At 44.2% G+C, this 26194-nt stretch overlaps 3 protein-coding genes across 4 annotated transcripts in view; 2 read left to right on the forward strand and 1 right to left on the reverse strand.

Annotated features, from left to right (window-relative positions):
• rela (v-rel avian reticuloendotheliosis viral oncogene homolog A) overlaps nucleotides 1–9373 on the forward strand; it is a 50786-nt gene extending 41413 nt beyond the window's left edge. Inside the window, exons 9-11 of the mRNA XM_084325264.1 lie at nucleotides 4592–4672; nucleotides 4785–4856; nucleotides 7303–9373. Of these exons, the coding sequence (XP_084181390.1) occupies nucleotides 4592–4672; nucleotides 4785–4856; nucleotides 7303–8117 (968 nt within the window). The 3' untranslated portion in view covers nucleotides 8118–9373. The remainder of the gene's footprint in view (nucleotides 1–4591; nucleotides 4673–4784; nucleotides 4857–7302) is intronic.
• Nucleotides 9374–9479: 106 nt separating this feature from the next.
• On the reverse strand, nucleotides 9480–11643 carry cUnh11orf68 (chromosome Un C11orf68 homolog). Its single transcript, XM_084325281.1, has 2 exons — nucleotides 11529–11643; nucleotides 9480–10816 (listed from the first exon to the last, which is right to left on the reverse strand). Exon 2 carries the CDS (start codon nucleotides 10768–10770, stop codon nucleotides 10015–10017), a length of 756 nt encoding a protein of 251 aa, XP_084181407.1. The 5' UTR covers nucleotides 10771–10816; nucleotides 11529–11643; the 3' UTR covers nucleotides 9480–10014.
• A 48-nt stretch (nucleotides 11644–11691) lies between these two features.
• drap1 (DR1-associated protein 1 (negative cofactor 2 alpha)) overlaps nucleotides 11692–26194 on the forward strand; it is a 28159-nt gene continuing 13656 nt past the window's right edge. The window contains exons 1-5 of one of the 2 annotated variants that reach the window (XM_084314827.1): nucleotides 11692–11845; nucleotides 12606–12678; nucleotides 13640–13733; nucleotides 19565–19690; nucleotides 21697–21787. In XM_084314827.1, the coding sequence (XP_084170953.1) occupies nucleotides 11804–11845; nucleotides 12606–12678; nucleotides 13640–13733; nucleotides 19565–19690; nucleotides 21697–21787 (426 nt within the window). In that variant the 5' untranslated portion in view covers nucleotides 11692–11803. The remainder of the gene's footprint in view (nucleotides 11846–12605; nucleotides 12679–13639; nucleotides 13734–19564; nucleotides 19691–21696; nucleotides 21788–26194) is intronic. The other variant, XM_084314828.1, reaches the window with a different exon arrangement.

Consider the following 26194-nt stretch of genomic DNA (forward strand, 5'->3'; position numbering starts at 1 on the left):
ATCTTTGTGAATAGGTCACATTGTGACAGCCAGTGTTCTTTCTCACAGTAGGGACACGCTATCTATAAATGCTATAAATGCGGCACGGTGGTGTAGTGGTTAACACTGTCGCCTCACAGCAAGAAGGTCCAGGGTTCGAATCCCGCTTGGGGACCAGGTTTCCATGATGCCAGTTACCCAGGTGGGGTATCTCCCAGGCCTTTCTGTGTGGAGTTTGCATGTTCTCCCCGTGCTCGCAAGGGTTTCCCCCCCCGATAAGATAAACCCAATGGAAAAACATGCACAACAACAAGATCGCTAACGCTGTGGCGTCCTTGACGAAGACGGACAGGAGCACTTGGATTGGTCCCCTGGCGCGGCTCACGTGGCGCCTGTCTGCTCCCGGCTGCCCTTGGGGGGGAAGGACGACGGGATGGGTTAATCGCAGATACGCATTGTATGCATGGTTCGCATGTGTGCCAAATGATGACCTCGGAGCAGGTCCTAAATTATTATTATTATTATTATTATCTTCCACTTCTCCTTTCTCGAGGGGGTGCTGTGACTCTTACTGCTCGGTACTGACTCTGATTGGTGCATGACAGTCACCGATCTTCTTCCATCATTTATTCTCCTGGGTCCCTCTCTGGAGCTTGGCGTGCTCCGCCCAAATGTATCTAGTCGTAAGCTGCTGACTTCTCTCGCCAGGAAGTCGGCTAGATCAAGGAGGGATGGCTCGGGGCCGTTGGGATCCCGGTAATCTCTCTGCCGCCTGAAGCGCTCCTGTCTTGCGGATGGCAGCTTCTCCAAAATCCTCTCGACGTTAGAGTTGGCGTATAGCTCATGCATGCCCTTCTCCCGTTGCGCTCCCAGCATCCCTACCAGGGACTGCACTTTGATTGACAGGTCGTCTAGTGAGCGATTGTCTGTGGCTGGGGGTAGGCGATCAATATGCCTTATCTCTTGGATTACGTAATCCCATATACGTCCATATCTCTGATCCAGCGCTGCAAGGGCCGCTGTGTATGGGGTCGAAGAGGTAGCATAGGCTAGCGCTATATTGTGCGCTCGCGGTACCTTCAGGTGCTTCAGTAATATTGCATACTTGTGGCGTTCATCAGCGACATCCACCATCATTGTTTCTAAGCACATCCGGAGCTCCGTGTACTGTGCTCGACTCTCATAGGCGAAGTCTGGGAATGACGGTGTGGCATTGTATGACGCCGTGGATGGCTGATACATCGGCGAGCGTTGGGGGAGAGACCTCCTGGGCGAGTCCCCTCTTGCGCCTCGCTGTGGGCTGGTACTGGCAGGGTACCATGGCCCGCTGGTCCAGGTGCTATTCCTCGGGGCTGGTCGTGCGTCGTGTTCACCCGTGAATAGAGTCGGGGGTCTGTAGCGCAGCGCCGCGGGGGTATAGCCTGGACTGTATGGGACCTCCTGGTCCGGTGGAGTACTGTGCTGTCGTCGGGCTTGGTTCTCCTCCTCTCCCTCTTCTTCCTCTATCAGATCTTCCAGATCCTGTAATCGTTTATTTAGCTTCTCCGCAGTGTATGCCGCTCCTTCCTTGTAGCTGGGTCTCGCTTGGACCGGTCTGTGAAGGGGGTCTGCGGGGGGTATAGGCTCGGTCTGTTGGTCAAGTTCAGGGTCGCTTGCTCGTTGAGGAGACGCTGCCCTTGACTGTTGTCTCGACGAGTTCCTTGAACCCCTGGCGGAGGGAGAGGGTGTTGTCCTTTTGATCAGCTGCTCTATTAGTTGCGCTTGTAGTCTGTCGCGCTCTGCGTCTCTTTGGGCGCCGGCAGCGGCGCGCTGGGCGTCGGCCCGGTCTCTTGCCATATTCTCTTCTGTCTGGAGGCGTCTCATCTCCAGGCGTGTGCGCTCTTCTTCGCTCCGTTGCTGCGCTTGGAGGCGTTCTCTTTCAATAGTAAAATGTTCGCGCTCGCTAAGCGCCTGCGCTTGGAGTCGATCGCGTTCGGTAGAGGCTGTCAGGCTGACGAGGAACGCCTGTTGTAGTATCCTCTCCGCTTCGCTGGGGGAAGGCGGTTGTGGAGGTGAGCCGCTCCTGCGTGAGCCGCTCCTGGGGGTACTCGTTGGGGAGTCCTGGAGCTCTATTTCCTCGGCGCTCTCCTCCTCTTCTTCCGTGCAGAGTTCTCTCTCTGTGGGGTTGTCTTCCTCCCGGGGCTGGTCGGGGACTACTTCTTGGGTAGTGGCGGGGGGTAAAGGCATGTCAATTCCCTCCTGGTCCCCACCGTGAGCTTGGTCAGTTACATTAGGACCTACTAGGGCCTCTGTGGTCGGGGAAACCTGGTCGTTAAGGTCAGACATAATTTTACTTTCTACTTTTACCGCGTTTACCGTTTGTCGAAGGCTAGGTAGTTGACTGACAGTGTAAGCCTCTAAGTACTGAGGTGTCTGTCGTCTGCGCCGCGGGCGTTCTAGGTTAGGAGGATCGTTTCGTGGAGTGTTCATCATAGGCCATTTCGATATTAATAACACTATATTAATATTACACTAGTTACCCTCCGGCTCGAAGGACCAATTGTAACTGAGGGGTACAATTCCCTGACTGTATTGTTAGATATGATATTTAATACCACTACCTCTTGTACTTTAACTTCTGGCCATCCAGTACATGATATAAGTATGATGAACACTTTCCCACCTGATGAAACGAATCCACACAAATGTACCAAATCGAAGGTTTAATATAGCAAAAGGTATATACAACGTTCACTTAATTACATTTATGATTTGAAATATGAAATATGCACTTTTATGGCAAATGAGTATTCGTAGGTAAATCAACATTGAATGTCCAATCTCTGGTTACGCAGGGAGTAAGTATACAACCTGGAATATTTAGGAAACGATAGCGATGGTACTTAAATGATTATAGCTGGATACACTAAGGGGGGGGGGGGGGTGTCCCGCTGGTTGTAAGACAGTAGGAGGGGGGGGTTAGAGAAGCCGCTGGCGGTATCCCATCTGGCCGACGGTGTCTTGGGAGAATCCAAAGTCTTGGACACGGTGCCCACAGAACCTCGGTCCGCAGACGAATACAGCTGGACCCTCTGTGGACGGTAGCTGCCGGTCCACAACGGAGAGACGTGAGGCGACCTCACTGGTGTAGAGCGCCGTCTCACCTGGAGTCCTCTCCGGGGGGTAGTTCCAACACTCCGCAGTGTTGGCCTTTATCCATGGAATAATCAAAGCACCCAAAGCATAATCCAAGCCGTGGAAGGCTCGCCGTCGTCCGGGTAGAGTAATCCAATATACAGGTCCAGTCGCTCTTGGCCCGGAGCTCCTCGGATGCAAGCACCACTAGGGGTCTGCTCAGCCTGGTTAAGCGTCCAGATAACGTCAGGAACGATGGGGGTACTGATAACTTTAGAACTCTAACCGAACGATGCACCATACATAAATAGACTATTATTAGCTTAATAGAATACGTCCAACTCTACGGTATAGTGCCAAACTATGACTATTCAACTATTAATCTACACGATATCTCAATGCCTATTCTGGGCCAAGTAGGCCTTACTACACCACACGTGCGTCGTGGGGAGGCTTTGCGTCTGTCACTCTGTTGGAGGGTAAAGAACTGGACTAAAAGAAAGTTCTACTTTACTTGCGCCATATATATATGCGCTATGAACAAATAGTACCACTCGTATCTCGCCCGACATATTCCTGCGCGGAACCGGGGCTTGCCACGACATGTTAGGCGGCACGATTGAACTTGGACCTAGGGGTATGGCAACCTGGCGCCAGGTTCTCGTCCAATGGTAGAATGAAACTATTATGGGCTGTTTAGTAGACTAAAGGGATATTCAATGCATATTGTACAAGGAATATACAGGGGATATCAAACGATATACAAATACAATTAAATATATATATATAAATAAATATACATATTCGGTTTAATCTGATCCTTCACAACAACGAGATTAGTCGGCTTAACTCGCCAAGGCCCGAGAAAAAACGAGAAAACTCTGCTTTTAATCGTTATTTCTTTTATTAGCGATATCCATAAATTTTTCATCCATCCAGCCTGACGTTATCATTGGGAATGGGTCTGAGCTCGTACTTTAGTAAACGTATTAAAAGTGTACTATTTTGAGGGCGCCCAAGTGGCGAACCATGTAACGCGCTGCGTCGCGGCACGGCCGACCCGGGTTCAATTCCCGGACCCGGCGTATTTGCCGAATGTCTTCCCCCCCACTCTGTCTCCCGTTCTTCCCCTCTCTCTCTCTCTACTGGACTGCCCAGTAGTAAAAAGCGATAAACGCTAAAAAATTAATCTTTAAAAGTGTACTATTTTGGTAAGCAAAAGTAACGGAAAATACATCAAAAATATATTTTAAATAGATTTAGCCACATCTTAAGTTCAACACACTTAAGTACAACTTAAGATTCATTTGAACACAACTTAAATCTGAATACATAAAACGTATACATTCAGAAAATATTATTAATGCTTTCTACTGAATGCGAGGTAACTATCTTCTTGTCTGACTCTGGAGAAGACGGTAAACACATTTCCCATGAAAGTATACTCTTTTTTTTTTTTTTTTTTTTTACTTGGGATGTCTATGTTTTTTTTATACAGATGAGTACAGGCTGATGGAGAAGAGAAAGAGGACAGGAGATATGTTCCAGAACCTGAAACTGGGAACTATGCTGCCTGGTGGTAGGTGTCTAGAACGTTCTATACTGCTCTGCCATGAAGCAATAAAAAAACATTCTGTTTTGCTAAGTTTGTGTGCTCTTAATATAATGTCAAGTCTTGTTTCAATACTCAGGGACCATGCCACCAGAGAGAAGACTCATCACCACTGCCAGGAGAACAGTCACACCCAAGCCTCCAGCAATAGGTGTGCAACCTGTTAACTTTTCCCCTTCTGTTTACCTTTCATGGAATTAATTTCCCTGTATGGTTGAGGGAGAAACTATAGTTGGGGAAATGGTAAACATGAACCTTTCCTAGGTTATACATTCTACATAAAGACTAGTCGTAGGTTATATACATTCCACAAAAAGACTAGTCATAAGTTATACATTCTACTTAACACTTTGACGACCAGCCATCGCCTTCTAATATGTGGCTGGAGGACAACGCTTTGTAAACAAACCGATGTACTTTTGGATAGCTATATATATACTTTATAGTATTGCTATCTGTCCATTCTCATTGTCATTTGAGTGCATAAACCGTGCCTTCATAATGGCTTAAAGAGAAAAGAAAATCCATCGGTTGGTTGTCATTTTATAGCGCCGTGAATATAAGCTTTATCACAGTTTTCATCTCATATTTTTTCTGGAAAGCTATTTATAGGGCTAAAGGCTAGTAACGTTATATCGAACGGCATTTCTGTTGTATATATACGAATGAAATAAAACAAACTGCTTATCATCCGGACTATTACATAGCATCTATGGATGAAATGGGGGCGGCGGGGGACGCCGATTAGTATTATTGATTAGCAATACAGTGTCCGGGCAAGTAGCCACATTCACTGATCGATCGCTTGCGTTTTACAACAATGTCTGATCCGGCTGTAATTTGGGTGAAGAGTGTCCTACCATCAGCCCATGTGATCGCTGGCAGAATTTCCCCATTATTCATCGGCATCTGGTAGATCGATATGTCCATTGGCTGATCATAAATCCCATTATTCCAGGCTGAAATCTGCGCTTCAAACCGTGATCAACGGTGGAGGATGTTCGCTTGGGATCCAGGCTCATATGAAACGCCCATAGACAGTAAACATTTTTTTTCCCCATTCGCCCTCAATGATACTGCAGTGGAGCGATGGCGCCCCTAAGAGGATCTGGCCGGTATTGCATGTTGCCGAAATAACATATGCGGGTAGATCTGCAGAGTCGATCGGGGACGTTGATACGGTGATTAATATGGAATAAAACAATAACAACTTGCCACGAGTTAACTCCAGAGTCAGACAAGAAGATAGTTACCTCGCATTCAGTAGAAAGCATTAATAATATTTTCTGAATGTATACGTTTTATGTATTCAGATTTAAGTTGTGTTCAAATGAATCTTAAGTTGTACTTAAGTGTGTTGAACTTAAGATGTGGCTAAATCTATTTAAAATATATTTTTGATGTATTTTCCGTTACTTTTGCTTACCAAAATAGTACACTTTTAAAGATTTATTTTTTAGCGTTTATCGCTTTTTACTACTGGGCAGTCCAGTAGAGAGAGAGAGAGGGGAAGAACGGGAGACAGAGTGGGAGGGAAGACATTCGGCAAATACGCCGGGTCCGGGAATTGAACCCGGGTCGGCCGTGCCGCGACGCAGCGCGTTACATGGTTCACCACTTGGGCGCCCTCAAAATAGTACACTTTTAATACGTTTACTAAAGTACGAGCTCAGACCCATTCCCAATGATAACGTCAGGCTGGATGGATGAAAAATTTATGGATATCGCTAATAAAAGAAATAACGATTAAAAGCAGAGTTTTCTCGTTTTTTCTCGGGCCTTGGCGAGTTAAGCCGACTAATCTCGTTGTTGTGAAGGATCAGATTAAACCGAATATGTATATTTATTTATATATATATATTTAATTGTATTTGTATATCGTTTGATATCCCCTGTATATTCCTTGTACAATATGCATTGAATAGATAGTCAGATAGTCCTTACCTTTGATCAGGGTTATTCCAAAAAGAATATTCCAACACATGCATCAAGTGTCCTGGTGCTCGGATGAACCGCTAGACTTGCCTGGGCCAAAATTCTCTGCCCGGACGACATTAGCTGTGACACACAGTCTGGAACAGGCTTTCAAAGGGTGGGCAATACTGCCACCTAGCAGGATCTGGCCGGTATTGCACTCTCTGGGTCTCAGTATGGCTTTCAACAGTAACATAGAGGTCCGTGAGACTGCATAGATTATTAAAATCGAAAAAAAGGAAAACGGACCAAATAACGTATATATACGTGGTTGGCATTCAGCGGTTGGCGAGCAAACACGTATATATATATGTGAATGGCGCAGAATGAGTTAAAGACTAGTCATACTTTAGGTTATACATTCTACATAAAGACGAGTCGTACGTTATACATTCTACATAAAGACTAGTCGTAGGTTATACATTCCACATAAAGACGAGTCGTAAGTTATACATTCTACATAAAGACTAGTCGTAGGTTATACATTCCACATAAAGACTAGTCGTAGGTTATACATTCTACATAAAGACTAGTCGTAGGTTATACATTCTACACAAAAACTAATCATAGTATTCAACAAGGCTGTGAAAGTGGAACTGAGTGGTTGTGTCTTCTGCCTCCAGCAAACCCGATGGTGCCTCCTATCAGAGTGAAGACCCAGCCTCCCTACTCGGCTTACGGCCAGCTGTTCTCTGTCCAGCCTAAAGTAGAGGCGGCCTCCCCCGTCTCCACCACCGCCACCAGCCAGACATGGAAGTTCCTGGAGACCCTCACGCTGGACTCCCACCCCAAGGCCACCCTGGTGTCGAGCTTCAACCAGGCCCAAGGGCGCTGCGCCTCCGCCGCCTCCACGCAGGACTACCCCACCGTCAACCTGTCAGACCTCCAGGACTTCTCCTTCCCCAGCTTCTCCTCGACCGCCGCCCAGGAGACAGCGGCCTCTCACGGAAGCGCGTTGGGCTCCTCCTCGCAGGTCGGTTCCTCCTTTGCCATCCAGAGCTCCCAGTTCCGGGCGGACGCTCCGCTGGGGGACGAGGACATCCCGGAGTTCCCGAGCTTCTCGGAGGCGCAGGCGGCGGGAACGCTGGACAGCCTCATCATGGATGACTTCGAGGAGCTGCTGGGACACGCTCAAACCCCGGGCCACCAAGCCGGGGGGCCTAGCTGTTCGACCGCTGCCCAGAACAATGCTGCAGTGTCCCAGAGCACTACGGACCCAGCCGGCAACCCGGGAAGCACCTGGATGAACTACCCCAACAGCATTGTCAACTTGCTGCAAAGCGAGGGCATGATTGACAATTCCCCCATCACCTCCAGCCAACAGGGCGTATTGGATGAACTGGACGAGTTGATGTCCGCCGATGAGGATCGTCTCATGTCCATTTTTCATGTCAACAGCGGGATCCAAACCGGGACCGTTATGGGACATCCAACCTAAAAGTTCACCTATGTGATGTTTTTTTAATGACATATTTATAGCTCCGTTTTGCAGACCATTTGTATCTGCTATTCTACCGTTTTTTCTTTGACACTGAAACCCTCAGATTCCCCCTTGAAGTTCTAAAATAAGGAAATGTTGTGAATATGAAGGGCTGGCTCAAAGAGAGACATAATGTGGCAAGATTCCTCAACCTGCTCAAGGAAATACCTCGAAGAAACGTAGAAGAATGATGGCATAATGATATTTGATGTGGACAGAGTTAAAGTGTAGGCTTTATAGGGCGTGTTATTGGCCAGTTTTCCCCATAAACGTCATAACCAATACGATCAGATGTTAATGTCCCCCTGTATATGTATCACTTTTGCTGATAATTTATTGATAATTGCACTTAATATTCAGGACCTTCTCAACCACTAACACGGTCAACTTGACAGTGTAGGATTTCTCATTAGGGAAATGATGCTGCCTGCCCAAAACAAAAGATAATCATAACATATTGTTCAATATGTCAGTATATGTCAATATGCCCTCAGATTGTGCTTCGTAGAAATCTGGGAAAAGCAAAACATGTTTTTTTATATTGTCAATTTTTTGTTTGTCAGGTTGATAAATAGCTCTGGTCAATACTAACAAAATCTGGTATTTTTTTTTATGATAGAGTAAATATTTCTCAGTAAGTAAGTAATACTCTCTTGACACTCAAATCATTATCCAATATGTAATCAAACTTGGGAAACTTTATTTGTGGAGATGTCTTCCATTTGCCTCATTAGCGATTATAATTACCCGAAGCAGACATTTTGAGAATGTTAAAGGTAATCTGGGTAAACTGCCACCGGAAGTCACACAAGATTGTCTTTTGGATGTGCCTTTGTTGTGATACACAAGCAAGAAATGTCCTCAGTATCGCCTTGTCGATAACCAAATAGTATGTAGGTATGTACATAATGATCTGGAAAGGAGCACCATTAGTATATTCTATACAAGTGCATAGCAAGTAAAGGATGTTTATGCATCAGTCACTGACTCTGTCAACTGTATCTTGTCATTGTCAATGTAATTATCTCCATAGTGTCATTATGTGTCTGTCTCACTGTTCCTACATTTACAGTACTGTTAACACCAATAGGCCTACTTGCTGGTATTCTGGTCAAAGCTGCCTTCTTGAAAATGGATGAATATGTAGGCAAATATTTTGTACAAGCATAAAATGAGCAAATTAAATGTATACCAATTTGGTGTAACGAGTGATTACTTTTTATTTATAATAAAACACAAGATACTTGTGCCCTAATGATAAGGATAAGCGTTTGCAAAGGCATTTATCTTAGTAACAAAATAGAAGACACTTAATTCAAACGCTTTTTTTTTTATTTGGCAATTCTGTTATAACAGTTGAATAAAAAGCAAAAAAGTAGTCATTAAGTATGCAATACTTTATGAAAAAATTAACACTTCATCATGACATGCCTTTACAAAACATAATTCAAACATCTTGGTAAATATTAAGGATTTGCTTAACATTAAACCATAGGACTGTATAACACATAGGAACGTATAGCCCTGGCAAACAGGTAGGTCTTGTGTATTATGCATTATTAACAGAACTGGATCACAGTTTAAATCCTGACGCCGATGAACATCATAAAAAAGGATTTTTTTTTTGACAACATTTTAATGATAAGACATTGTGAAATGCTCTCTTCATGATGATGAGCCAGTTTCTCGGCCAACGAGGAAGAACTTGAACAAGTTGAAGTTGAACATTCAATCCCAGACAAAGAGAATCTTGTCCGTCAGTGAGTACTACTACTACAAACAACTCGGGCTGGCAGCGTGTGCCTACTTTTAAGTGCGTCTCCTTGACCCCATCCTCCTGCTTTTGCAGGGGAGCCTATGTGACTTCTAGATTGGTGACTTTGTTGATGATGTGGGAGCGCCGGGGGACACACTCCAGGTCGAACTTGCTCTCGTATATCGTCGGACAGATCTTCCAGCGGTTGTTCCGATAGATCCCCAGGAGCGTGTATACGTCAGGCTTGTAGGCGAGCTGGCACTTGACCCCTGTGGACCGGATGGCGGCGTCCAGCCTCATGACCTGGCTCTCGTCCGTGAAGTTCTGGTTGTAGGCACAGATCACCTGCCGCGAGTCTGTCCTGGGGTCATGGGGGGTCACTTTGACCAGGGAGATCTTGCCGTCCAGCGCCGCTCTGGCCACACACTCCCAGGCGTGGTCCAGCTTGAAGCCAGGGTCTATGTGCATCAGCCACTTCCCGGAGAGCACTCCGTGGTTCAGGGCCAGTTCCTTCACCGTCTGGAAGCTGACGGCGCGGCCGCTGGCCAACAGCCTCTCCCAGCTCTCCTGCAGGCCGGTGACGTCTCCGGTGCTGGGGCAGTGGTCGGGGCCCAGCACAGCGATCCAGCCCACCGGGCCTCTGCCGCCCTCCTCGTCACCTAACCGGGTCACCTGCGATGGCCTGTTGCTCTCCAGCCAGCTATCGAACTCCGCCTGGGGGGTTCTGCGCGAGTCGAATACAATCCAGGGGTCCATGTCGGCTGCCATGGCCTCTGCAGCGTAGGTCTCAGCTGGGAAGGTCTCCGTGGGGATGGCCGCCGGGCTTGCCATCTCCTTTGGGATGTCCTCCTCCATGGTGCTGTTGGGATGAGGGTGCTTTATGACTTTATGTGAGATTTTCCTGTTGATTGGAAAGAGATTCAGTTCATTATTATTTATATATATATATTAGCTATGGGAATAATATCCCAGATATAGGTGTATATATATAGACTATTTCAAAATAATTCATAAATCACTGCATTTTTGGCAATACATTTTGGCCCTCCATAACAAAAAGTTTAGGCAACCCTGCTCAATATAAACCTCCATCAAAAACAGTTAACGACTTGCACAGCTCAGTGGACAAGAAATGCCCATTGAAAACAGCCTAAGTTTATGTGTAATATGATTGAAAACAGCCTAAGTTTATGTGTAATATGATTGAAAACAGCCTAAGTCTATGTGTAATATGACAGCTGACTGGTCCACTAACCAGTGTGAGCCATGTTCGCTGGCTAGCCCGCTAACGTCGCGTAGCTAAGGTAGCTAGCTTAGCCACCGTTAGCTTCTTCACTCGCGCACATTTTTAGCTAATCTAACATTTCATTTAATTTCACAAATGTAATTGTAATTTGGTGTCCCCACCTACCGCGGTATACATAACTATAACGTTTATGCAATATAGTAACCGCAGCTGTAACTTAGCTAACTAGCGAGCTAACACGCCTAGCTCCGTTTATACAACTGTGTCACACAAAGAGAGCGGCGTGCGAAGTTTGCTTTTAAAATGTCGGCCAAACTCACGAATTGAACATTCGTGTCATATGTTGTAAATATTAGTCAGGGTTTACCTAAATACGAAGAAGAGTGTGCGACATGCTGAAGTTGTTTTTTTAGCCCAAAGCTAAAGAAGAAATATCAAGCCGGTGGATCGCACAACGAGCAGGCGGAACGTGAGACGGTGCGGAACCAAGCTGCCGCCGCCAGGCCGCCAGGGGGACGAGTGACGCCGCCGACGTGCTAACGAGCTTAGCCGGGGAGCTATCCGGTGTGTGCGCTGTTGCGGCGATTTACTAACATTATATTATAGATCATTTTTAAGTTACCAATCAAAAGTTAGTTAATAATGCCGAGCAAAAAGAAGAAATACAACGCCAGATTCCCTCCAGTAAGTAATACACCTCTCCGAACTAGTGCAACGACTAGCCAACTAGGTGATGTAGCGCGTTAGCATGCTAACATAGCTAGCCGGCTAGTTGTTACTACCGTCTGGTTACCTAGCTAGCGAGCTAACGTTGAGCTAACTTAGATACGTGAGCTAGCTAACGTTGTTGAATCATTACGACCCAAAAGAGAGATGCCATCCACTGTAATACAATATCCTCACATTGAACACAATTGGTGACAACGGACAGGCAGATAAGATGGCTAATTAATTGACGTTAGAGAAGTAACAACAAGGGTCTGGCTGACAAACATGAGCTAACGTTACTGACTGACTGGCTAACACTGGGTGACATAGTCTTGCTGGCTAAGTATTCGTGTTGTTTTTAGCAAGATGTGCTAAATGACATGCCACATTAGTTAGCCTGCCTGCCCTGTATAAAATAGTTGGCGTTGTGTATAAATGGGTTTACAAACTATTAAGGCCGATTAGTAAATCTGCAGAAAATCTCATGCATGGCTATTATTGACTAGGGTAGGAGAGCTGGACCTCATTACAACGTGGTGCACACTGCACACACAACTCCTATGCAAGCTGAGCTGACCCCATCAGGGACTTGTTTAGCTAGATACTGGATCCAGACATGCTGGATCAGACCAATTACCCCCCCCCTCTCTCACACACTTCACCGACTGCTTACACACATACACACACACACTACATGCACACTTGCTCTCACAGTGTGACCGTTTTTTCATTTCAGGCAAGGATAAAGAAGATTATGCAGACGGATGAAGAAATAGGGAAAGTGGCTGCAGCAGTGCCCGTCATCATATGTATCCTTCCTACCTCACTTCTAGCATGTTTGCAAGCTCCAATGAGGCAGCTTTGCACATTGGGATTTATTAATTTATTTACTGATGATCTTGCCAGATGTTGCTGGATGATGACAATAACACAATCAACCAAATCCCATCTGTGTGAGAGAGGGTTTTCTATTTGAACGGTGCATCCAATAACTGTTGGTAGTTATATGTTTGCGTGGACTAGGCCAGTGGTTCTCAAGTGGTGTCCTTGAGGGACTCCCAGGGGGTCCCCAGCCAAATGGGGGGGATAGGTTAAGTTCGCTATCATTTCATTGACTAGAAGTTAGCCCAATGAGAGTACAAGAGGGACTATTCGGATCATACGTTTCACCGTCTTGACACTGTTATCTCCTAAACCATCGGTTCTCAACGTGAGGTCCGAGGACCCCCAGGGGGTCTGTGGGGAACAGTTTAATTTCACTATTACTTCATCAACTAAAAGTCGGTCCAATGTGAGAATGTATAATAACACATATTCTTGGTCATCATAGGCTTCACTGTATCCACTGTCGACCCTTTCACTACCACACTACAGAAGGTTAACTCTTTACTATCACACTACAGATGGTTAGATAGTAAAGGGTTAACCTTCTGTAGTGTGGTAGTGAAAGGGTTAACCTGCTGTCGTGTGGCAGTGTAAGGGTTACCCTTCCGTATTGTCGCAGTGAGAGGGTTAACCATTTTGGTAGTGTGGTAGTGAAAGGGTTAACCCGGCTACAGTATAGGAATTGGATGGAATTCTAGTCTTTGATCTTGTGAAAGTGGGGTCCCTGAGACATGATGTCATCAAATGGAGGTCTGCATTCCTAGTAGTGTATCAATCTGCGGGTCCTTGATGTGAAAAAAGCTTTGATAACTAGAATCTGGACTAGACTACACAAGTTAATGTACTTTCTGTTTGAGTTTTTACGTCTTTAACTCGTAACACCAGCACGAGCCCTGGAACTGTTCTTAGAATCGCTCCTCACAAAAGCCTGTCAAGTCACTCAGTCTCGGAATGCAAAGACGATGACAACGTCACACCTGTAAGTATGTGTGTCTTGAGTGTTTACGCAGGTCTTATAGTGGATTAATATTATAATTAGCCCTCAGTATTAACTCTTATTTGGCAAGTTGACAAATAAGAACACACTTAAAAGAACACGCCGAAATTATGAGAAATGCACTTACCGTTTTCTCCAGAAGCAGACAAGAAGATGGATACAAATGTCCATTGTGCATTCAGTATAAAGCTATCTGGCTGCAAGGTAGCTTACCTTAGCACAAATTAATGGAGGCGTATACGGACCAGCTAGCCTAGCTTAAAACTCCTGAAGAGGTGTTTTTGACCAACATATGCTTCCATTCATTTGTGCTAAGTTATTCTTCCTGTAGTGCTGTTAAAGGGGCACTTCACTGAAAAACAAAATTGCAATACCTTGTCTTATAGGGACTGCTACCATTTCATTGAGTTGTCATTAACACAATACAAGGATTCAATGTCCCCGTTGACATTATTGGTGGCCAATAACTGTCAAACTTTAGAGCTTTTGGATGTGTGAGATTATGTGGAAAAAGACAATTGTCATTGTCTTTCAGTGAAGTGCCCCTTTAACCCCTTAACTGGGCAGAGATTAATATCACGTCATAAATCGATCAATACAGTCCGTATTAACACTTTAAGCGCCGAAAACGTGTTAAGGCGTCCTTCCCCGCCATGCTCAAGTTGCCGAGGACGCCGTAACTCGTCTTTAATATCAATATTTCAAAAATCTGTGATCGGAATCATATTTTCCATCCGCAGCCTTCACACACAGTTCTGAGCTCCTCTCAATCCTCTAGCGGTTCAAGAGCGCCATCTGGTGGCCGATCGGCAGAAGCGCCAAACAGGAAGTTATGTGGATGAAGTGCTGATCACCCGTATTACTTCCGGGCACTCGCTATAGGTCCCGGGACTCGATCTCGACACAATACATAGCGATCCGTTGCCAATAACTCGATAAACAACATGATTTGGACGTATATACTATTATACAACCTGTAAATGGACCGGGTATTTTTACATCCCATAATGGAAAACTGTCTACTGATCGCCCAACGGCCCGCGGAGACTGGGGTGAGTTTTAGCGTGTAATATTTCCGTGTTCGATACTAACAGATCTGATGAACATATGACCCACATTAGATGAATGGTATAACGCTGCCCACGGAATTCTAAACGATCCCCCGCCCATCCGGTCATCATCAGATGATACGTAGAAACTTCTAGAAGTACGTCCAATTGAAATTTTTGATCTCGCACAGATTCCTATCAAACTGTATTTCATCATCAATATAATGCATTTGGGGCTATAAATCACGTTCTGGAGAAGGCTGCAGAAAGAGATGAAAACATACTTATACTTTAGATCATATTTTAGTATGAATATGTGAATGAAAAAGTTTAACGTTGCTACACCATGAACAATACATATAGGACCTTGAATGGGCCATAATAATGGCAATCTAGCAATAGAATTTAAAAAGTTATAGCCCTGCAAAGAAGGGGAACTTCTCCATGTTAAATAGAGCTGGCAACGGATGGTATATCATGAATTTAGCCTAAAGGCACTCCCATAGTCCAGCAGACTACACAGCAGACTCCGCGGAGGTCCGCGCGGACTCTTGAGCTTTCATAGTCGAGCAGATCTCAGCGGACCAATTTCCTACATGTCACGCGCCAGTTTACACAATTGTCCCCACGCTGTTCAACTTCTGTCATGTCGTCGTCATCCGATGTCAAAATAAAGAGTATGTTATCTCCGTTTCCAATATTTCGATAATAAAACGGGCAGTTTTACGCACTTGAATAACAGGTATATAGGCTTGAGGTGACAGCGCGTGGTGCTGAAATGACAAACACGCATTGCATGAAATAAAGGCACCAGTTTTATTTCAAATTCTATGTTATCTCCGTTTCCAATATTTCGAAATAAAACTGGCAATTTTACACACTTGAAAAGCCATTCAAACATCTCTCTTGGCACGAGCGAGTGGTCAGAGTAAAATGCAGATCGGCGTCACATTAAATGCAGTTCGATGTCAACCAAAACGCCGAGCAGCGTTTTGTGTGACACCAAGTCAGCGGCGCGTATGTCCGCGCCTCAGAAAATCGGAGCTTCGCACCTGTGGGTCTGCTGTCCGCTGAGATCAAAGCTCAAGAGTCTGCTCTGTGTACAGTCTGCTGGACTATGGGAGCGCCTTTAGGCAATCAAAGTGTTTCAAGTTTCAAGTTTCAAGTTTCTTTAATAGTTGTCATACAGAAGTACAGAATACTTTTGTACAAAATGCTTCTTACTGTTGCGCTCCAGAGACTGTGCATGACAAGATAAGTATGAAATAAAAACATAGTAAAAATTAGAAGAAAAAAAAGAGGTCACAGTGTTCAGTTTAGACATATGTACAATGTTCGTAGACGTAGTTACCATACAATATACAATACTGTGCAGTGTACTAATATACAATACTATATAGTGCAAGGCATAAATGGACAAGGTGCAGTTTAGGTACAATTCACAGTAGGTGTACGAGTTGTAGTGCAAATCCTTTATCAATAAATATAAAGTGTAAGTGTGTTTGTGTGATCTAAAGTGTGGAGAGTGGGTGCTGCAGTGTGTTGTTTGTTTGAGTGAGTGTGTGTGTGCGTGTGGGTGTGTGTGCTGTGTGCATTTGATGGTTGTTGCATAGTGATTATTGTTCGTTTAGCGATTATTGTTCGTTTAGCAGCCTGATGGCCTGGGGATAGAAGCTCCTTCTGAGTCTTTCTGTGCTCGCCATAAGACTCCGGTATCGCTTGCCTGACGGCAGCAGTTCAAAGAGGCAGTTGTTCGGGTGGCTCGAGTCCTTAATAATTCTCTTAGCCTTCCCCTTGCACCGCTTGTTGTAAATGTTCTGGAGGGTGGGAAGCCCCCCTCTAATTGTGCGTTCGGCTGAACGTGTCACTCTTTGTAGTCTGCTACGGTCTTGTGCAGTGCTATTCCCAAACCAGGAGGTGATGTTGCCGGTCAGGATGCTCTCTATTGTACATGAGTAGAAGTTCCTAAGGATCTTCTGACTGACTTGGAACTTCCTTAGGCGCCTGAGGAAGTAGAGGCGTTGTCGTGCCTTCTTCACAACACTGTCAATGTGTGTGGTCCATGTCAAGTCCTCGGATATGTGGGCTCCGAGGTACTTGAAACTGTTCACTCTCTCAACTGGTGCCCCGTCGATGCTGAGGGGGCTGTAGTCCTTGACCCCCGACCTCCTGAAGTCCACAATCATCTCTTTTGTTTTGCTGACGTTCAGGGAGAGGCAGTTCTCCTGACACCACTGTGACAGGTTCTCTACCTCTTCCAGGTAGGCCCTTTCGTCGTTGGCAGAGAACATAATTAATGTTGTGTTTCTTTTTCAAATGTAGCCAAGAGTAAAGACCCTAACCCTATCACAACAGCAGTCAATGTGTATATGTTCAGCACTACATTTGTTTACCAATGATTTTAACACTTTAATCGCCGTTGACGCTGAAACACGTCTTTCCCCGCCATGCTCATTCTGCCGATGACGCTGGACAGCGTCTTTGATATCAATATTTCAAAAATCTGTGATCGAAATCATATTTCTCCCCTGGAGACATGAGATGTACTGGTGAGCCCCTCTCAACTCTACAACGGTTCAAGAGTGCCATCTGGTGGCGGATCGGCGGATCGCCCAGGGCATAAACAGGAAGTGGAAGCTGGTGCTCATTTCAATTGGGTCCGATCACTCTGTAATAGTCCCAGGACTCGAGCTGATCACAACGGATAGTGATCCGTTACCAATAACTCGATAAACAACATGATTTGGACGTATATACTATTATACAACCTGGAAATGGATCGGATATTTCGACATCCCATAATAGAAAAAAAATCTGTTCCACGCTCATCTCCCAACGGCGAGAGGAAGCTACGGTGAGTTTCAGCGTTATTTTTTAATGTCTTCTATACTAACGGCTCTAATGATCATATCACCCACACTAGATGAATGATATAACGTTGCCCACGGAATTATAAACGCCCCCCCCCCATCTGGTCATCATCAGATCATACGTAGTAACTTCTAGAAGTACGTCCATTTGAAATTTTTTATCTCGCACAGATTCCTACCAAACTGTATTTGATCATCAATATAATGCATTTAGGGCTATAAATCAAGTTCTGGAGAAAGCTGCAGAAAACGATAAAAACATACTTATACTTTAGACCGTATTTTAGTATGAATATGTGAATGAAAAAGTATAACGTTGCTACACCCTGAACAATATATATAGGACGTTGAATGGGCCATAGTAATGTCAATTTAGCAATCAAATTTAAAAAGTTATAGCCCTGCAAAGAAGGGGAACTTCTCCATGTTAAATAGGGCTGGCGAGGGATGGTAAATTATGAATTTAACCCCGGCGATCAAAGTGTTAAGTGTTCTTAGCTAAATATGAGTTTAAAGAATTCTCTGTGCATTGCATCGGAAACCAGCGGATATTGACGCAGGGAAATTACGCCGTCCTTCATGTTTGTAGTCATATGAAAGAGGAGACCCAGGGCTTGCGATGGGCTTTTGAATTTCATAAAACTACACTACCCAGCTCACACCAGCCCCTGTCAAACTTCTGCCGTTTGACGTGAAAACGTTATTTTCGTGATTATATCTCATGGGTCGAACAAACCTGAACGTTATTTCCATAAAATACAATGTAGTTTGTTTCTTTACCTTTCTGTGGATGTCTAGAAAAAAGACACGTCTCAATCTGATGAAAAATGGTGCAGCAATGGACATTATAAAAAAGGTCATTTTTAAGCCTGATATTCTATATTCATATTTCAAATTGCATGTGTCCAGATGGCAAAATTCAGTAGTGTATCTACAAAAAAGAAAAACTGTAAATCATCTGCCTTTTATTCATTTGCTTAGCTTTTTGTACACTTGATCTCAAGAAGGTGCTGAATTAGCAATTTTTCACGTCTGGTCAATGTTGGCATGGTGTTATTCACTGTCAAAGAAGGAAGAAAAACATTAAAAATAATAATTTATATTCTCCTTTTGGTTCATTACAATTTACTCAAGCCTAGTAACAGACACTATTTCTGACACTGGGAATACAAGAACATGCAAATGGACCTTGTAGAAGTGGAGCAATCTTCCATTTACTTAGGTATGTACTTTTAGGCAAATCTTCGGAAAATATGGCTAGGGCTTAAGAGGTTAAAGGTATCCAATGGAGTTTTTGGCCATTAGTTGATGAAATTGGCACTATTTACCTTATTCACTTCGCTGCAATATTGTCAGACTTTGATGCAATGAAGGCAGGCAGAACACACTAATTATTACAATTACAAAGTCATGATTACCTGACTCAAGATTGTTTCAAAGTGAGTTAAAAGATCTTAAAGAACTTCTACTCATGCACAATAGAGAGCATCCTGATTGGTAACATCACCTCCTGGTTTGGGAATAGCGCTGCACCACGACCGCAGCAGACAGCAAAGAGTGGCTCAATCAGCCGAACGCACCATCGGAGGTGGGCTTCCCACTATCCAGGACATTTACACCAGGCGTTGCAGGGCCAAGGTCAAAGACTCTAGCCACCCAAACAACTGCCTCTTTGCACTGCTACGGTCAGGCAAGTGCTACTGGAGTTTCATAGCTAGTACAGAGAGATTCAAAAGGAGCTTCTATCCTCAGGCCATCAGGATGCTCAATGTGGACTCTATGCAACACTAACATCCACATGCACACACTCAACTTTAAACATTCACTTATACACTTTAAACACTACACCATATTTGATCAATTTATTACTAAACGTTACTATTACTGTGTGTAGAAAGCAGTGTATCGAGCTGGAGCAGCAGTTTGACTTTCTGAAGGACCTGGTGGCGACAGTGCCGGACATGCAGGGAGAGGGAGAGGAGAACCACGCTGAGGGCACCGGAGACAAAGTCCCACGCAGGTACACACACCACGCTGAGGGCACCGGAGACAAAGTCCCACGCAGGTACACACACCACGCTGAGGGCACCGGAGACAAAGTCCCACGCAGGTACACACACCACGCTGAGGGCACCGGAGACAAAGTCCCACGCAGGTACACACACCACGCTGAGGGCACCGGAAACAAAGTCCCACGCAGGTACACACACCACGCTGAGGGCACCGGAGACAAAGTCCCACGCAGGTACACACACCACGCTGAGGGCACCGGAGACAAAGTCCCACGCAGGTACACACACCACGCTGAGGGCACCGGAGACAAAGTCCCACGCAGGTACACACACACACACACACAAGTCTGTGGCTGAACATGCTCCTCATTGAGGGGGTGGGAGGGGTTTTCCAGTATAGCGGCCAGCTTTTTCCTCCTCGTCCTCTCAGTCACCACTTCTAGTTTGACCGCGTGTGTGTGTGTGTGTGTGTGTCTATGTGCTTGTTCAACAAGCCACATCTTCATGGTCGGTGGTGACATTCCCTTGACTTCCATTCATTCCCTAACCTATTACCCTAGCCTTAACCATAACCACTACTACATACTGTACCTAACTCTTAATTGTCCAACTAATGTCCTCACAAGGATAGAAAAACAACGACACACACACACACACATATATCTCAGTAAGCAAAATAGTCATATAGGCAACCTATTTTTGGGAAGTGACGTTCATATTTGACTTAGTGGCACTCGTGCAAGTGGGTGTGAAATCAAGTGGTCCATTAAAACAAAGAGGCAGTCATGTAATCTATTTAAGATAATATTTTTGACATATTGCATTGGTATTGCTTATCGTTCTATTAGTGGAGCATTCCAGGCATGTCCAACTACAGCCTGTAATAGCATGTCGTGCCTCCCTGACTGGAATAGTCCATTGGTAACTTTTCGTAGTCTAAAAAAGTTATCCTCAGTCGAGGGAAACGGCGCGGATCAGAGCTGAAACGGCTCATTCATTGTGAAGACTATTGCCTACTCAACCCATTCAGTCAACCCAGTGCCAAAATTACGCAGTCTACAGCTGATTCGCAAGTGGAGAGAGAAGAGAATGATGAGGGAGAGAGATGCGCAGCCAGATGATTGAGGGAGAGCAGGCAATTCTGGAACACGTGGGTTTTTACTCTCGTCTCATCCCCTCCCGACCTCGAGTGTGGTGCGTGACCCAAAACACTGAACCTCTCCTGGCTGCTTTTCAGCACTTGGATGAAAAAATTTGCTCAATGGAGAATGAAATAGTCATCCAGTTGACACACCGGCTTGTTCGCGTTAATGGGCTCTCCTCTCTCTCACTCATCTTAAACCCAAAATGTTCACACAACAGAGCTGTGGAAACCAAGTCCATTGAAACCAAGTCCATTTTTTGTGTGTGTGTGTGTGTGTGTGTGTGTGTGTGTGTGTGTGTGTGTGTGTGTGTGTGTGTGTGTGTGTGTGTGTGTGTGTGTGTGTGTGTGTGTGTGTGTGTGTGTGTGTGTGTGTGTGTGTGTGTGTGTGTGTGTGTGTGTGTGTGTGTGTGTGTGTGTGTGTGTGTGTGTGTGTGTGTGTGTGTGTGTGTGTGTGTGTGTGTGTGTGTGTGTGTGTGTGTGTGTGTGTGTGTGTGTGTGTGTGTGTGTGTGTGTGTGTGTGTGTGTGTGTGTGTGTGTGTGTGTGTGTGTGTGTGTGTGCGCCTCCGACAGAGACCTCCGACGTGTGTCGCAATCTTTCTGCCCAAATAAGAGAGGGCAGTTCCCATCATAAGTCCTGCATTATTATTATTATCACACAGGCTCACTAGATGGGCAAGTTATCAGAACATACAGAGTAACGCATCACCCCTGCCTTCCTCCCCCTCCACTGGGTGATAGATTTTGAATGAGTGATGGCGTCATGGATTTTTCTTTTTAAAACCGAATGATCTGAATTTCTTCGATGCCACAGTCGTACATATAACTTCTCTCTCTCGCGTGCGCAAACACACTTTCTCTCTCTCTCTCCAGAGGCCGAAAGCCAGGGTCTGGTCGGAAGAACGGAGGAGCGGGCTCCAAGGGCAAGGACAAGAAGCAGTCGGGCACAGAGTCAGAGCAGGAGGTGGGGATCAGCAGGAGACACTTAAGTAGCTACACGGAGACCGACATGTGTATTTCATAACCCATATAATAATAATAATAAGCTTTATTTATAAAGCACCCTTCATGCAAGAAAGCAGCCCAGAGTGCTTTGACAACATAAAATGTACAAATGTATAATAAAATGCATGACTCTGTAAACATAATTGCATATCACAGGCAATAAAATAAAAGAGTTAAATGAAATGATTAAAACAAAAGGAATATACTAAATACAGTTAAAAGCCAAGTTAAAACGATATGTTTTCAGATGCCATATAGATGGAAAGGGGTATTTACCTTATATATAACTCCCCTCTCTCTTTTTCTCTAGTTGGTGCTAGAGTGAGAATGTGCCATCTCTCTGAGTGAGATCAAATGAATGAACCGAGTTTCTTAATTTCTTTCATTTAGCCTCAGTTTGTTTCTTGGCAGCAAGCAGGACATGGTCTAGACCTCGCTCATTAACTTATCACTATCTCATGTGTTCACTTTATTTAACATATTTACACATTCACCATATTAAATTAATACCAAATTAGAAAATACAAATAAAAAAGAAAGCGAATGAACCAGTTAAGAATAATTGTTGAGGTTCATTTTACAGCCTACAGCCCACAACTCATGGTACATTTCCTTGGCCCTCTGTCAGAAAACGTATGGGCACCTCCACCTAGTTGAAACTCAGTTTTATGAACCAATTATTTACAAGAGAATGAAACACTTCTAGCACACACACAGTCACACACACACACATGTATATAAATAAGTATACAAATATATAATTTTAGTAAAATGATAATGTAATTCTCATAATGCTAATCAATGATAATCTGCTTCATACATATTATCATCTTACTTACCTTTTTTTTGTTTTTTTTTTATAAAGCTGAATAAAACAAATTTCAATTTATTCTGCTACAACATGGGTAATGTTAAATTTAAAACAACAAACATAATGTAAACCGTAGGAAACTTTGAGACTCATTTTCTCTTCACTCTGTGGGAATAAGATCTGCCTTGAGACTTATTTTCTCTTTACTCTGGGGATAAGATCTGCCTTGAGACTTTTTTTCTCTTTACTCTGTGGGGATAAGATCTGCCTTGAGACTTATTTTCTCTTTACTCTGTGGGGATAAGATCTGCCTGAGACTTATTTTCTCTTTACTCTGGGGATAAGATCTGCCTTGAGACTTTTTTTTCTCTTTACTCTGGGGATAAGATCTGCCTGAGACTTATTTTCTCTTTACTCTGTGGGGATAAGATCTGCCTGAGACTTATTTTCTCTTTACTCTGGGGATAAGATCTGCCTTGAGACTTTTTTTCTCCTTACTCTGTGGGGATAAGATCTGCCTGAGACTTATTTTCTCTTTACTCTGGGGATAAGATCTGCCTTGAGACTTTTTTTCTCTTTACTCTGTGGGGATAACATCTGCCTTGAGACTTTTACTCTCGGGAGACGATCTGCCTTGCGACTCTTTTCTCTGCGAGTGGGATGCAGACTCCATATAAATCCACTCGCAGTTCCCCCAGAAGGCATTCAACACCCCTGGGCTTGGTGTGTTTGTTTTTAGCGCCAACATAAAGCGCATCATGCATAGGGATGGGAATTGATCAGATTTTATCGATACGATTCCATTATCGATTCTGCTTATCGATACGATTCCCTTATCGATTCCCGATAAATTTATAATTTACATAAATAAATTGGAAATGCAACAGACTAAGCTGGTTAGAATAACAACATGCAACTTGACATTTCTGATTGTCATTTATTGTTGAGCCCCCATGTCAGAAAAATACAAAAACTGTAAAGATTTAACTATAGCCTACACTTAAATAAAATAATGTATTTGAGATTCTCTTAAAGAAAATTTATTTTTAGAATTTTTTTATACTAATTTAATCTATTGAATAACGACCTGTTGAATGTAACTACAGTTCAATATCTTAAACTAATTTAATCTATTGAACCGTAGTTGCATTCAACAGGTCGTTATTCCTCTGTCTTCTCCGTCTCTGGTCTTTCAGACACACGCGCACACACACGCACGCACACACACACACAGAGCTCCCTCCCCGGGCCCCTGTCTTGTAAGGTATTGGCTTGTGTTGCTACACGGACATGTTTGTATGTTGCACGGTACTTCCTGGCTTACCGACTAGTAATCAACCGTCAACAGTCAACGTGATCATCACGCGCTCGCCGTCTCTTATTATATGTGAAATAAAGAGTACAAGGTTTACACAACAGCCCCCACCCCCTTTTTTATTGTATTTGTACCTGTACTACCTGCTGTCAGCTGTTTATCTCTCTCTGTGAGCTTGATTATCTAGCGTTAGCTCGCGTTAGCTCCGCGGCTAATCGTAGCTTACCCTGAATTAAATCAATGACTAGGTTCTAAAACATTGGAGTAGTTTTCACTGCACATAGAAGCAGCCAAACAGCGGGAGCATTTCGGAGCATATGACCAAAACACAGGAAATATCGAGCCCTTAACACTTTGAATGCCACTCACGGCTTTTCTCGGGTTTACCCCCCGCGGGTTGAATGCCCATCACGAGAATATTCGTTTTATTCGTTTTTTTTTATTATTAGCGATCTGAAATCATATTGCATCAAGCGAGCCTACCGTTGGAGATCCAGTCACCCCAGGCTCTCAGATGTGAAAAAAGCGCCCCCTATCGTCTCCCAGATGGTAAATCACCCTTTTGGATTGGACTCAATGAAAGTGAATGGGAGAAAGGATTTCTGACTCCACATTTTACTTCTCACTCACGCAGCCGGCATCGACCGGCATCACTCCGGAGCCTGAAGAGCAGCGGGGATTATGTGTTCTACTGTACACACGGTTGATCAATACAATGATCGATTTTTTCGAATGGTGATCAGGAATTGGAATAATCCATTTGGATACCATCTGATCTCAGGTAAGGAATCTATGTTATCAGTCTTAGGATAATCAGACTCGTTTTCACGGATATATAAGCATTTCCCCTATATGTTATATAGCTGTTTTGACTGTAAAAGCCATCAGGACATAAGAGCAGCGATTATCAGCGCGCGGCACGAGCGTGCGTGCACACACATATACTATCGATTATCTAGCGTTTATTTGAAAACGATTCATAAATAGGCCGACAAATGACAACGTTCTAGAATATTCCAGTAAAAGGCGATTATCATAGAATGGGTTGTTTTTTCGAGTGATTTTCAAAATGCTATCAAACGGAAATGAAGCGATAAAAAAACAATCTGCTTTGACAATGTTGACTGGAAAATTAGTCTTTGATAAGCGACGGGCAGATTAGACACATAGCCATAATTTAAAACATAGATTAGGCGATATTAACGTTAACATTGGAGTGGATTTGGGCATTCAAGGGGGTAAAAAGGAAAACACGGACTGGCTCTCAAAGTGTTAAGGAATCAAATAGTCTGCCATGGCTACATGCGTGGCACTAACGTTATGCGCAACTGTAGTAAAAACCTGGCAGCGATAAGGGAATCGATAGTCACGGAGGCATGCGATTCCAGGAATCGGATAATTAGGAACCGGCTCCCAACGGGAACCAGTTTTCGATTGCCATCCCTAATCATGCATGGCCCATCCTGCCCTCCGTTCCAATCTTTATCAGGGGTAAATCGCAAACCGACTGCTATTCAAAAGTATGTGAACAATAGCCCACTATTCTCTCAAGCCAGAAATGTTTCAACCAGCACCACTGCCACTTGAAAAAGTGAAGCTCAACAGTTTAGAAAGTGTATATATGTACACACACACACACGCATACAGACGGGTGACGAATCAAAGCAAAAGACTGAATAAATGAATTTGTTGTGCATTAATGTGATATGTAAGGAAGAGCAGGACAGCAACTCTTCCTTGGGTGACTGAGAATGTCAATGCAATAATGGTGTTCCATCCCTCCAGTAGAGTTCCAGAGACTTCTGGTTCGTTCTTCCTTTACATTTTTCACCCATATATATATACAGTGTGAAAATTTAGGTAGGCCTTTTGATAGGGTGACCAAATGTCCCGACTTGTGTGTGGGACAGTCAAGCATTTTAGTCCTTTGTCCCACGTCCCGCAACAGAAGAGAATGTCCCACATTTCAATAAACTCGTATATAACAACGTTAAATATTTAAATTCATGTCGTCAGCTTGCCAGTGGCTTGTCTCGCTGGGACAGAGAGAGACACTGCTGTGAGTTGTGTTGTCGCTCGCAGTTTGGGTAACTACAGCCTGGCACTTTCGGTTTGAGTAACTATAGCCTGGCACTTTCATTTTCACTGGCCTCTGAGCTACAGCTGTAGATGCGCTCTATGGCAAGATTTATATCAGCCTGCCACGTCAAAGGGAAGTAGAGATTGGAGAGACTGTAGGA

The sequence above is a fragment of the Notolepis coatsorum genome (assembly GCF_963971535.1).
Source record: "Notolepis coatsorum genome assembly, chromosome: 1".
Taxonomy (NCBI): domain Eukaryota; kingdom Metazoa; phylum Chordata; class Actinopteri; order Aulopiformes; family Paralepididae; genus Notolepis; species Notolepis coatsorum.

Coding starts and splice junctions, on each gene's coding strand:
- cUnh11orf68 (XM_084325281.1), bottom strand. CDS start 10,770: ATGGAGGAGGACATCCCAAAGGAGATGGCAAGCCCGGCGGCCATCCCC.